At 44.4% G+C, this 15000-nt stretch overlaps 1 protein-coding gene across 1 annotated transcript in view; it reads right to left on the bottom strand.

The window, feature by feature from the left end:
• LOC147020301 (laminin subunit alpha-1-like) overlaps window positions 1-15000 on the bottom strand; it is a 309126-nt gene that overhangs the window by 140439 nt on the left and 153687 nt on the right. The window contains exon 26 of the mRNA XM_085895590.1: window positions 12265-12453. Coding sequence (XP_085751716.1) covers window positions 12265-12453 — 189 coding nt within the window. The remainder of the gene's footprint in view (window positions 1-12264; window positions 12454-15000) is intronic.

A 15000-nucleotide genomic window follows, 5' to 3' on the forward strand; every position in this document is an offset into this window, starting at 1 on the left:
CTTTGGATGCACAAAAGAGCATCCTACTGATTCGCCATCACAGTTTCCTCTGGCAGTTGCACTGCACCCCCCATATTTCACAACACCCACCTCCCATTGCCAGACCTCATACACCAGTATTTCTCCTTCCTACCTCCCCCGAAGCGCACTGTGTTGCACATGGAAATATACACATGTACATGTGTGTATATATATATATATTGTATATATATATATATATATATATATATATATATATATATATATATATACATATACATATACACATATACATATACATATATACTAGCTGAATGTACCCGGCGTCGCCCGGGTTCTTTTTGAATGAATTTAATCTTCTCTACATCGGTCTGACGCGAGCCCTGTATCAGTTCCCTATTGGGCCACGGCAGTCATAGCCTAAAGGGGGTTGGTGAGGGGGAAACAAAAAACACCTCTGAAACAAAAAATGTCAGGACGGGCTCCAGGAAGGTTATTGGCTCGGTGGTGAGGCCCCTCGGCCGGGGGTGGGGATTTTAGACGGTAGTTTCTATTTAATGGGATTTTACGGCCGCGGCCATCATAATCAATTTCAACATAGTGGGGCAGATAATTTTTTAGAGGAATCGTGTAAATGATGATACAAGCATCAAATTTGGCACATTTGTTCTCCAGGGGATTCTCATCAAATCTGACTGATTGGCCATTTGAAAATCCAAATTTTGAAAAATTTGAAAAAAAAAAAAAACTTCAAAAAAAGTCAAGATCACGAATCAATGTTGGATGCTGGCTGAGATTGGTGAATGCTTCAGAAACATCATCAAAGACGTTCCAAGTCTGCTATGCAGTTTTCTTCCCTTTACTGCGGAAGGCAGACACAACGTCACATCCAGTGAACGCATGGAAGTACGGGATCCCTCCAGCTTTCTCAGGCCCTATTGCAGAAACGACCTCATGGACTGGAATCCATCGCACCTTGGCTCCTTGGCCAAAGGCAATCCACATGTTCTCAAGACCAAGTTCCTGTAAGGATGACAGTTCAGATATTGCTCTGACTTCTACGTCCATGTCATTAGCCTTAATGATAATGGACTTGCTACCATCCGTCGTTGCATCCCTGGCATGTTCAAATATTCGAGTGTCAGCTTCTTCATGACAACATGGAGACACAGCATCCAGTGACTTCCTTGTGTTGCTAATGGCATCTTCTCCTTTTGTGACAATGACTGTGCAGGTCTTTGCCAGGTCGATAACATGGGTTTTAATTTTTAAATGTTCCCACCCAGTTGGACAAATAACACGGTGGCTAAAAATAAAATGTTGCTGTTTGGGCATGTTTTATCACTCCGGTAATGCCCTTGTATGAGGCCTACCCTCCCATTACATTACCTTCCTTCCCCCTCCCTCCACACTTCCTTCCCTTGCCCTTATGCTGCCTCCCTTCCCCTTACACTGCCTCCCTTCCCCTAACACTGCCTTCCCCTCCCCGTGCGCAGCCTCTACTTCCCCCTGCCCTCATGCAGCCTCTACCTCCCCCTCCCCTCGTGCAGCCTCTACTTCCCCCTCCCTTCGTGCAGCCTCTACCTCCCCTCCCCTCATACAGCCTCTACCTCCCCCTGCCCCCATGCAGCCTCTACTTCCCCCTCCCCTCGCAAGCCTCTACCTCCCACTCCCCTCGTGCAGCCTCGACCACCCCATCCCCTCACGCGACCTCAGGATAGCCGAGAGGTTTGCATGCTCGCTCAAAACTGTCTCGCCTGCATTCGAATCCTGACCCCGCTATAAACTGTCATCTCGGAGTTTCACAGGCAGTGGGTTTCATCAATGTGTGTGCTGTCTCTCGGATGTACGTTAAATTAGACATCACACCTGTCGGAATCCCCTCTCTGCTCTCCTCCTCTCTCCCTCCCCTTTTACCCTCTCCTCTCCCTCTCCCCACCCCTCTTACCTCCCTCACCGCTCTGCCTGTCTCACCCCCATCCCTTCCCTATCCCTCTCTCTGCTACCCCTCTCCCTCCCACCTCGATCCCTCTCTCCCCTCTCCCTCTCCACCTCACCCCTGTCCTCTCTCCCTCCCTTCCCTCTCTATCCTCCTTCCTCTCTCCCTCTTTCTCCCCCCCCCCACCAACTTAATATTCCCATCAGCGAAGTGACAGGTTGTATTTGCGAGTATGTATATATGTGGAGCTGTTGAACATCTCCCAACACTGAAAAACAGACATTTTTGGTGGAATTACTTTAAACGGTCGAAAGTAACCTTTTAAAAAAGGCCACAAGCATTTATTGATTTATCTTTACTGCTGAACGTCTGGCTAGCAGAGCAAAAAGATGGAATGCTGTGATAAAGATCTTCCTGTCACTCGAGGTATTCTTAGCCAAACATTGACCAAAAACAGACCTTCCTGCTAATGAAAGATCAATACTTTGCCAGTCCAAAGAGAGAAAACAGGACTGGGGTTTTCCACTTCAAAGAAAATTGATCCCTGGCATTGGAGAACAGATGGCCCACAAGAGCGGCAGAACAAAGTGTATATAGAGCAAGCAAAAATGCTAAGCTAGCCAGAGTTAGATTGAGCTGGACGACTGTGGATATTCTGTCTGTCTCTCTCCCATGTATACATGTTTTGATGTGAATTAAAACTCTTCTCTACCATGATCAGTGTGGACATTGCTCAATCTCAATCAGCCTTGGAACCTGATCTCGACATTTGGCATAGTCGGCGAAGGATAAGCAGACCAAGAAGAAAAGAACTGGCCTGGTGAGACAAAAGAGGAGAGAGCCGGCCAGCTTAAGATAAGGAAAGAAGAACTGCCTCTTTTCTCGCACCAGGGCATGCAAGTTTGCTGCTCTTTGTGATCTGTCCTTATCTTAAAAGAACGGGAAGAGGGAGCTTTTGTACACATCAAAAGGGGGGGGGGTACCCCGGGAAGGTTAGGGTCCATTGGGAGGTTGAGGGAAACCCAGGGAAGGGTAACCCAAGAACATCTCTGGGGATAGGGTCCATTGGGAGGTTGAGGGAAACCCAGGGAAGGGCAACCCAAGAATATCTCTGGAGACAGGGTCTAAACGGGAGATTGAGGGAAGGGAAAGAGTGTGAAAAAAACTCCTGACCCAACCCAAGGTATTCCCGTTGGGAGATTGAGGGTGCGGAAGGTGTGCAAGGGAGTGTGAGGATCCGTGGGAAGGTGTGAAAGACGCCCGACCCAGACCGAGAACGCCCCCCAGGCGGGAAATACTGAACGGCCCAAGAATATTCTCGGAAGGACCAAGGAAAAATGGGAAATAAAACGTCGAAACTAAAGTTGGATAATAATGCCCCATCCACGAATACCGTGGCGGGAATGATGTATGGAAAATATGGAGTTAAGTCATGTACTCAATTGGCATTATGGCATAAATGGACAAAGGAAGACCCATGCCCATTCCCGAGATGGGGCTCCTTAAGAACAGAAATTATAGATGACTTGTCCTGTCGATTAGAACAACGGCCAAGTGAGAAGTTAGAACCAGAGCCAGATCTTGAAGCTTGTAAAATGTGGGAAGAAGAGGCCCTACAAAATAAGTGAAGTGGCTAGAAATTTAGTAAAACGGAAACTGTTGAAATTAGAAACACAGGTTAAAGGATTGCAACAACCAGGGATTGAGATTGATCCCACCTCTGTAACTGCCTCCGATATTGTAGTGCAAGGGCAGGAAGCTCAGGGAAGTAATGCAGGTGATCCATCTGCATATGTTAATAACACATCAAGTTTGTTTCCGAACCTGGAAAGTATGGGGCTGATGGCCACAGCTTCTGCCTTCCCGGTTCAAGAAATAACTCCGGCGGGACCAGGAGGAGTGCAAGCTCAGTCAGTGTACCGACCGTTTAAAGAAATCGAATTAAGATCAATGAAGGAAAGAGTGTTAGAGCTGAGAGGAAATGCAGGAGCAATAAAGGAGTGAATAACGCAGTGGGTTGAGGCACACCGCTGCATGCATCGCGACATTGGGGTGTTATGTCAAGCAGTGTTGTCCCCATATGTGTGAAAAAAAGCTAGGGAAGGTGCTGAATGGACAACAGACGAAGCTAGGCTGCTCGTGAAAACGATACGTGAAAAAGGAAAGGTGGGAGGGATGGATTCCCCATTGTGACGTGGAGGAATGTGTGCGTTTTGCCTGAAGGGTAAAGGGTGGGGGGGTCGTGTTCCCACACCAAAGAAACTTGCCCTGACCTCTGAGATTTGAAATAAAAAATAATTTAATGCGAGGTGTTCAGAAGAGTCAAAGAGTTCTGAAAGGTGTCTAAATTAATTTGTATACGTTTTAATGTGTGTGAGTACGTGAGGGTCGAAGTGCATACACAGTTTTGTTGTGGATACAGAGGGGGGAGAGCGTTGAATTGTAATATCATGTTTGAGAATTGTTTTAATATGAATGAGCTTCAAACGATTTTGATTTGCCGGTTCGTCGGGCTGCGTGGGGTTTGCCTGAAGAGGGGGAGACTGGCTTTGTAAAAGAAATATCTTTTTTTTTTTTTAAACCGAATGAAACATGGAAATTATCAGCACGATTGGTTGCATCATTATTATCAGGATCTAGGTTTCACAGTCGATCGTGGTGATTTTACAGGGAAATGTGGTTGAATGTACGAAGTAAGCCGTGTGTGGAGCTCTTGGATGTTCGAGGTGAGGGCCACCCAGTGAGGGGCAAGCACGAAGCACGAGTGGAGTTAACATCTGGGCCGTGTCAAAAGTACCGTGTAAGTTTGCAAAGTCATTTATTCTGGCCTTATAGATTTACAAACATGATATAGGGCCAGGTGAAAGGAAAATATAAATTGCATACATAATATATAGATGGTAGTCGATCACAGAACGTGCGTTTGGGCCCTCGGATGGACGTGTCCTGTTTGGTTGTGTTGTCTACCGACGTTTGCGGCAGCTGATGGGCCTTAAAGCCCCCAAGGTGTCTTTCACAAAGACAAGACCATTGTGTGCTGGACCCTGAGTAAAATCCAAATTACAGCCCCGACTGTTCCCGCAAAAGGGCAACTGCAAACCGCTGAGTGTAATCTTTGTGCTGAAAATGACCTTTGGCCGACCACCGAAAATGCTCGTTTCTTGATTGGTAAAATTAATCGCTGCGAGAGAAGATTGTGAGCAGCCGCCAACAACACCACATGGCTGTCATAAATTGCACAATGGTAAAATTACAGCCAAGAGAAAGAAAAGAGGCCCGTCAACCAGCAGAGAGTCAAGAGGGGCCTATTGTGGAAGGAGGGTGAGCAAATAGTCACCGGAATTCAAGGCAGAATGGGAAACGTCTTGGTCCTTTTGGGGGTACTGGCTACCGGGGGCGAAGAGGTGCCAGGGGCAAGGCTGCAGCTGTGCAGGACCCAAGTAACGTGTTGGGAACATGCGTTGAGTGGAGCCTTGAGAATATTGTGGGGTAATGGCTTGTGGGCTATACTGAGTGTTAGGAGGTGTTATAATAAAGAGGAAAATATTTTATTTTATTTTAATTTTTTGGAATGGTTGGAATCGAAAGATGTCCGACACTGGACATAACTGTCAGGGTATGTAGTGTACACTGAAAATAACATCTTCGAAAGTGATACTGTGCTAATTGCGGTATGCAATCTAGCCGAGGGTGAAAGCATATTCCTGATATGTGTATACTGTACAGGATGACACAATGTAGGGGAACTTTGGAAATAAGAAGGTATTTAATATCGCAAAGTGTACTAGTCGAGAATGGTAAATCGATAGTAAAATATTGAGCACATATGAAGCAAAAGCAACAACAACGACATCCTCCCTGGCTTCCTTCCACCATCGGCCTTTTCAACGAGCATACATGCCGAGTGTCTGTGGGGGAATTCCATTGGCAACCAACGCTACCTAACTACCTGGTGCTTGCAGCGGGATCAAGTTGCATGTTCAAGTCCAGCCGAGCCGGATTATCAAGGATTGCACGAGGCAGGAAGGTCCAAGCAAGCTTCTTACCTCCAGCTCACCTTCCCTCCAAGCGGGGGGTAAAGACCCGACAAGGTCTATTTCCTTTTGAGGGTGTGCTCGCTGGAACCGACTCTACTGCTCCCTCTAGCGGTCGGGCTCGCTGCAGATACCCAGCCCCCCACAACAATATGGTCTTAAGAAAGGGTAAAGTGGTTGGCAAAAAGTGTTTGCTCATTTGGCTCATAAAAATGAGTTGCACGAGCAAAAGGGGCTGATGTAGAAGGAGGTGCTGAGAACGTGGTACATTCAAGGACTTGCAGAGGTGGGAGAAAATCGAAAATTTGTGAAATCAAAAATTTTAGTCGAAGCTATGTGTATTATCAAATGTTTGTGGTGTGTGCTGCCTTTTTGGCTGTTGGTTGCATCACTGGTTGGGGCATGACTGTGCTGCTGATGCGGTGCCCCTAGTACCAGTGTACTGATGTTCATTTTTGCCAGTCTTGAAGGAATGACAGGCTGAGTCAGCCCTCTGGGGTTGGTTCAGTGGTAAATGAAATTTGAGCTCAGGGCTCTGGGATCCCAAGTCACCACTCGAAGTGCGAGGCCAAACAGTACATATAATTATTGGTAAAATGTCAGTAAAATATATGGACATATATACATGAAGATTAACTCTTGTGATGCTAATAAATATTGTGAAAGAGTTTGACGGTGGGTTGGAAGGGAGGCTGCGGAGGAACACGCCGACTGGGTGGACAACAGGGTGTTCGAATGGAGGAACGTCCTGAAGATGCATTGGACTGGACCCTTTCAGGTATTATTGGTTACCAAAGGAGCTGTCAAGTGGAAAGGTAAGTCAATCATGGATTCACGCATCACATTGCAAAAGGATACAGGAAATCAAAAAGAGAAAGAATGTTACTGGAGGTTTATGACAGATGTGGCAGTGCTTTTGATTATCATGTGCATAATCGTGATAATATGGACAATAACAGATAGTGAGGGCATTTTGGGAATGTCATAGAGAGCAGAATGTTTGGTCGGTCATTAATAGGGGAAACAAGGAAGGGGGTGTGACAGGGTACGCAAGGAAGAAAAATTACCCCCGTGTGGGGGTGACGATCATCTCTATAATGTTTTTACTATCATAATCGATGAACCGTTGCCAGATATCTCCTAAAATGACAGACGAGATAGGTTTTGAAAATGGTGACTTTCACAACTTTCGTGACCTCGTGACCTTGACCCTGACCTCGAATCCGGAAAAAAAATATGTCGTTGGGTATCACTCATCGACCTCGACCCACATACCAAATTTCATCAAGATCGGAAGTAAAAAGTTTTCTTTGTACCGGGAGGTGTTTTTGACTATCTTCCAGGTCACGTGGCAGCCAAACGGGACGGAAATTCAAAAATCTGTCCAGTTAGATACAAGATAATATTTTTTACTATCATAATCAATAAACAGTTGCCGAATATCTTGTAGAATGGCAGACTAGATAGGTTTTGATAATGGCGATTTTTATAACTTACGTGACCTCGTGACCTTGACCCTAACCTTGAACCCGGACAAAAATTATATCGTTGTGCAACACTCATCGACCTCTACCCACATACTCAGTTTCATCAAGATCAGAAAGAAAAATTGTTGACGTACGGACGGACGACGGACATTTGGTCCGGCTTTATTAGGTCATCTCGGTAAAGATGACCAAAAAAGGTAAACATTGGGATCAATTGCATGAGGAAAGCGTATATGGGAAAACACTTATAGAGCCCTTATATACAATTATGCATCTCGTGTGCCACGGGATGAAGGGGACAAAGGCATTGTACGCCTGAAACCAGGCATATTGTTAAATGAAGGGATAACTGGGACAAGGATAGATATAAGGATACGAATAAATAATCTTGCGGAATCCCAGACATCATTAATGGTATATTTCTGTGACCTCGCGGAACACCTCAGGAAGGTAGCTGCAGAGTACCATGACTATTTTAATCATGCCTCCATTATTATTCCATTATATAGAATGCCTCCTTCCATTATATATCATGCCTCCCGCCTTCCATCATGCCTCCTTCCATTATATAGAAAATTGATCCCTGGCATTGGAGAACAGATGGCCCACAAGAGGGGCAGAACAAAGTGTGTATAGAAGGGTTCAGATCATGGGTAATGGAAGTGTTTGGTGGATGGGGAACATGGATATTCCACATATTGATCGTTGGCCTTATGATATTCAGTGCTATTGTCATCATGGCATGCATAAAAGCAGTGATCGGTGTGTGTGTGTGTGTGTGTGTGTGTGTGTGTGTGTGTGTGTGTGTGTGTGTGTGTGTGTGTGTGTGTGTGTGTGTGTGTGTGTGTGTGTGTGTGTGTGTGAGGAGATTTACCACAGTGACGACAATGGTGGTGCATGAAGTTTCCCTGGACCAACAATATCTGAAGACCCAGAAAACCCAGAAAATGAAGAACCTAGTTTAAAATGTAGTCGAGACACCGTGATAGTGGTATTATTTTTTGGGAAATCTGAAAGTACAGACACTAGTACTTTTGGGATTGACAAAAACTTTTTAAAGGAATTCCTGGTCGTTCATAAAGAACACTCTGCTCAAACTCACATTCGATGAGTGTCTCGAATTGCTTGCACCAATGGAGGGATGGAAAGAAATACTATCTAAAGTTTAAACATTGCCTTGTGGGAAAATATTGGGATTTTTAACTTTCTTATTTTTACTCTGGCTTGCAGTTAGTAAAAATTATATTCTTATTTGTTGTTCAAAAAGAACAATAGTTAGCCAAATATATTTTTCTTGTCGTTCATAAAGAACAATAGTTAGCCAAATATATTTTTCTTGTCGTTCATAAAGAACAATAGTGAGCCAAATATATTTTTCTTGTCGTTCATAAAGAACAGTAGTAAGCTAAAATAAATTTATACTTGTCGTTCATAACGAACACTAGTTAGTTAAAATATAATCTTGTCTGTTGTGCGTAAAGAACTTTGTGTGAGTCGCTTTAGAAAGTAACTCTGCTTCCTCATAACCTATGTTGAATTTAGAATTGGTGAAATGTATCCAGTATTCTACAGAGGTGTTTGAGTGTTGGTGGACCGGTTGGGAGGTAGGTAGTTGTTTCTTTCCAGGCGAGGAGGTGCAGGAGGAACCTCCGCACCGTCATGGGCCACTTGGAGTTGACCATCAGAGTGGACCACCTTTAAAGAAGACTGCTGACTGCCGTCCTGCCGATCCATGGATACTCCATCTCTCAAAATTATTGTGTAGCTGTGTTGTTTCTTTTCCACAATGTTTCAAAGCAACAGAGGAGCAATTGTGGAGCTGTTAAACATCTCCCAACACTGAAAAACAGACATTTTTGGTGCAATTACTTTAAACGGTCGAAAGTAACCTTTTAAAAAAGCCAACAAGCATTTATTGATTTATCTTTACTGCTGAACATCTGGCTAGCAGAGCAAAAAGATGGAATGCTGTGATGAAGATCTTCCTGTCACTCGAGGTATTCTTCGCCAAACATTGACCAAAAACAGATCTTCCTGCTTATGAAAGATCAATACTTTGCCAGTTCAAAGAGAGAAAACAGTACTGGGGTTTTCCACTTCAAAGAAAATTGATCCCTGGCATTGGAGAACAGATGGCCCACAAGAGAGACAGAACAAAGTATATATAGAGCAAGCCAAAATGCTAAGATAGCCAGAGTTAGATTGAGCTGGACAACTGTGGGTATTCTGTCTGTCTCTCTCTCTCATGAATACATGTTTTGATGTGAATTAAAGCTCTTCTCCACCATGATCAGTGTGGACATTGCCTGATCTCAATCAGCCTTGGAACCTGATATATATATATATATATATATATATATATATATATATATATATATATATATATATATATATATATATATATATATATATATATATTGTTACGGGTGTGGAAATTCGCAAACCACCATTCAGGTGCCGTAGGTGAGATATCTCTTAAGTACATGTGTAGTTAGCCCAAATCCGTTGTCTAGAGGGAATTTATGTGATCCATCCGGGCTGCGACGCTTTGAGTAAGTCGTTTTTCTTTCCCTATCTTTTATTTAAAACGGACGAAAACTGCCAACGATGCTGGTGGGTTTTTCGCGCCATTCTTCTCCGCGCTTGGTGTGAGGGAGGAGAAGGGGGAGGGGCAGCTCGCCGCCGATTGGTGGATGACCAGAGTGAGGCGGTCAGGGTGAGGGAACTCCCCTCTTCGAGAACCCTCTCGAAGGAGGGTGGAGCCGAAAACGGGGGCGGAGTGAAGGGCGGAGCCCCGGGGGATAAAAAGTCGGACATGGAAGGAGCGCTGTTGTTGCTCTTGCTCTCTTCCTGTCTTCCGGCTCGCTCGTCCTCTTCTCTTCCTGGTGGCCGATGGCCTGGTCTTTTGTGGGGCGGTCCCGAGACCCCGCTGGCGGGACGGAGCCACACCACGACCTTGAGCAACAACGTTTCCCCCCCCTTCTATCCGCGCTGGGATAGCGCCGGAAACTCCGTCCGTGGCGTCGAGCGGCCAACACGTGCCGACGCGAGGGACGTCGGAGAGGACTCGCCTACCCCGCCAGGGCACGGAGTCGCGGCCAGGCGCGAACACGTCGACGGACGTGGAAGAGGGACTCGACGGCCCAAAGGGAAGTCACCATTTCTTTTCGGGGTTTTTGTGTGAATGTGTGTTGGCGCCGTGTCTTGGAAAGTAGAACTGTGTAAGTGTTTCCGTGTGTCGGTCTTATTCGGTTGTAACTCTGCGTCGTCGTTGCTTTTATTGTTTGGGTTGCTAAATGTGCATTTTGACTGTTTGGCTGTATATGTGTGCTTTCCGTGTGTCGCGTAATAAATGTGCATTGTGTGAACTGTTTTCCCATTTCGCTTCGTCTTTTCTTAATTGACAATCCATCCTGCTTCACGTAAAGGGTTCGTAGTGGGCTTAATACACCCGATAATTAATCGGAACCGTCGAGGCCGACGATAACACCGCTCGGTTATCACTGTAGCACGGAACGGACCACGTAAGCGGTTCGTGTCCGGAGTCGGCCTGCGGCGAGGTACGATCGCCCGGTCGACCATCCGTGCAGGTACTTAGGTAGATCGAATTTGGCAAGCAACCCTATCCTGCGTGGGTGGGCAATTGGCACGGTTGTGGTGGGGTTAAACCCCCACCCGTAACTAGCTCCCGGCGTTGTTCCGAGAGGGTCACGACAGAATTGTCCGTTCCGGTGGGCGAGGCGGCCGCCATTCGAGTCGAGCAGCCGATCGCATGCCGGCGGGCGTGAATTCACAACAATATATATATATATATATATACACATATATATATATATATATATATATATATATACACATATATATATATATATATATATATATATATACATATATATATATATATATATATATATATATATATATATATATATATATATATATATATATATATATATATATATATATATATATATATATATATATATATATATATATATATATATATATATATATATATATATATATATATATATATATATGAACACACACACACACACATACAGGGTGGCCATAAAGTCTGGAAACATTGGCGAATATACATTATGAATGGTTTAGTGACATTGCATAACAATACATTCCATGACATGTTCAATGTGTTGTCCCTCATGAGAAATGCACAGTTCAATGCACTGTGCAAAATTGCAATTAACATGGTGTATTCATGCAGCATTTCCATCAATCCCTGCACATGCATCCGTGATGCGTTGCTTCAGATGATTCGTGTCTGATTTTCAATGAATAAACTGCCAACCATAGGAGCAGCAAGGGCCAGGCAGCGAGTGCCCTAGAAGCAGCAGGGGAAAGAGTAGCATCTGCATGTGGGAGAATTGCATATGCATCCTGTGGGTCGCCCAGATGGCAGAACATTGGTACGGTTTTCCAGATGACATGAATTTGATTCCTGCTCTCGGCATGTAATTTTTCCCACATATACATATAATAAGTACATATACACCCGTCAACACTGACTGCACCGAGCCAGATTGTCAAAGACCATCCACAGATCCCAAAACGTCGTTTCTTGTTACTGCATTCAATTAAATCTGAGATACTTCAAGATACACCCAAAGTGTCAAAGTAAATGCTGTAATTACTTCAAACAAAAAAAGATAAAATAAAAATAAGAAACAAGAAACAACAGTAAGGTGCCAGTATAAATTACAACAAACTTCATTGTGTGTTGATATTCGATGGATTTGAGTTAACATAATGAAATACAGTATCTTAGATTTATAACAGCATGGTGGTGTGATTTTGATTTTACCTCGATGAAACCAATGTTGTGCTGAAGATGCATGCCACTGCTGTGAGTGCGTGCTCCATGGTACATCACCACATTGTTCTTCTTGTTGCTTCCATACAGCAGAACCTCTGGTTCACGTGAGAACCTGCCAGAGTCTTGCCTGGCTTCAAAGTATACTCTGTACTTTAGCTTTCCACCATAGGACATAAGCTGCATCAGTAAAGAGGAAACAAGCGCAAAATGTTAAACTCTTCACACAAATTATGTTGTGCTCATACAACTCAGACAAAAGCATTGTTTATCTCAATATAATAGAGCTAAATGTGATGTGGATATCCGTGTGTGTGTGTGTGTGTGTGTGTGTGTGTGTGTGTGTGTGTATGTGTGTGTTATATATATATATATATATATATATATATATATATATATATATATATATATATATATATATATATATATATATATATATATATGTACTGTATATCTATCTATAATTCCAGCAATGTGTGTGTGTGTGTGTGTGTGTGTGTGTGTGTGTGTGTGTGTGTGTGTGTGTGTGTGTGTGTGTGTGTGTGTGTGTGTGTGTGTGTGTGTGTGTGTGTGTGTGTGCCTGTGACTGCTGTTTCTCGACAACCACTGGTCCGATCTAATTGAAACTTGCCAGGTATATTGCTTGGGACCTGAGTATGTGCCTTTTCAAGGTTTGATATTAATCGGGCAAGAGGTTCCCAAGTTATGGCCATTTATTTACCAAATCAATGACAGGACACGTTGCTGCGTAGGGTTGGCCGATGGGGAAAGGGTGCCTTAGTTACCAATGACAGGACATGTTGCTGCATAGGCGTGGCCGATGGGGAAAGGGCGCCTTAGTTACCGTGGCGTCGGAGTGGCAATGGTCAATGGCAGCGAATGTCATCGCAAGCAAAGACAGGGAGGTAAACTTGATTTTAATTTGGATTTGAATCAACTCTGTGCAGGCCCGTAGCCAGGGCTCAGTATTAAGGGGGGCATATGAACTGGATGGGGGGGCACAATTATTATATTTCATATTTTTGATAACCCGGTATACTATTGCATTCATGCAGCATTGACACATCTATACTGAGGTTGCCGTCGCATATTAACCAAATTAATCTCAGCTAGATTTAATATGTTCCGATGTTTTTGGCCGAAAATTATTCGAATGCAGGAGAGCCGCAACAAACTGGCACATTCACAATGCAGATATTCAATGATTGGACAATTGGCACCAATTCAGGTGCACTTATACAAGGTGTTGTCAAGAATTGGCATTAGAAAATTAATATACCAGAGATACAATGACCAAACGGTGGAGGTTGGCACCAGAATCAGTGCACTTTGAAATAAGATACAGTAGGCTATGACCTGCGATCATCACGTTAAACTATCAACAGCAAATACGACCAGCCTGAAGATACCACAAGGTCCGCATTTAAAGCAGTCAATTACACAGAGGTAAGGTTATGCACAAAGCACTAGATATGGGATATGCAAAGCACCAAACACAACATTTAACTTAAACATCAGAAGTACAAAGCAGCCGACCACGGCGCGTGCTGACCACAACCACACTGCAACCACAACCACACACGCATCACCAGCAGTCACACACACAATCTGAACTCCTCGTATAGTTTTTATACCGCTGTACTCGCTGTCAGAAGAGCTGCAGACGACGTGTCTCGGTGTGGAATCTTCTGAGGACCTTCTCCTTCCATTCGGTCAGGCATTTACATGTGAGGTCTCTCTCGAAGGCCAGCCGTACCAGTTGTGCCTTGCGTGCATGGCGCATGGACCGTCGATGGTCAGTGAAGACATTCCTCAATGTTGAGAATGAGTTTTCACACATGGCAGTGGATGCACCAAATGTTAGTCCAAGTCTCATAGCAGTCACTACACTTGGCATGGCTTCCAGCGTTTTGTGGTATGTTGAGAGGAGTTTTTGTTTTGTCCATCTCTCGTTTGGCTGCTTTTCTGTCTGTGAGCGAATAAACTGCTTTGCAACCACACACTCTGTTTCACTGATGGTTGACTTTGTTAATGTCATGATGTGCTGGAGTAAGTGGGGATCCAAAAACGTGCCATTTTCAGGATTCAAGGCATCAAGTGAACGGGCGAGTTGTGTGTTGCACTCACTGAAGCGCTGAGTGATCTCGCCAAGCACAGTGTCAATTGCGCTGTAAAAACCCTCTGCAGTTCCGTCTTGTCATTGTCGTTGTTTTGTCCTGTAGTCTCCAAAACTATAAACTGTTCCAAGTTCTTATGCATTGTGCGTCTCCGTTTTGGTGGTGCAAGTGTAGAAGTGCGAGCATCGTTGGCCTTGTTCCACAGATCAGTGAACTCATCCTCAGAGCGGAGTTTCTTCACGCACTCTGTAGCACTCGCCACCAGTTCCAACCCCGTTAGCAAGTCCATGTCCTCTGCCTGCAAGAGTCTGTTAGTGCCATCTAACAACATCAGCAGTTTTTGTACAAAGATAGCAATGAACATGAAGGCAGGCCCAGAGACTTCCCGCAAAAGCCCAATAGCCTCCATCCTTATCTCTGCACCGGAGGCACACTCTGCATCAATCTCCGACAGTAAGGATGTGATATCCTTAAAAGATCCTATGATCACAGAGACGGTGGCTAAATGTCCCATCCACCTTTGATCAAGAAGTCTTTTTAACTGCTCACCTTTATACTGTGCAGCAACAGTGGGCTTTCTGAAGAATTTGTACAGGCAACAACAAACCTC

The sequence above is a fragment of the Eptatretus burgeri genome, chromosome 9, assembly GCF_056783735.1.
Source record: "Eptatretus burgeri isolate ZD-2024b chromosome 9, Ebu_testis_v1, whole genome shotgun sequence".
Classification (NCBI taxonomy): domain Eukaryota; kingdom Metazoa; phylum Chordata; class Myxini; order Myxiniformes; family Myxinidae; genus Eptatretus; species Eptatretus burgeri.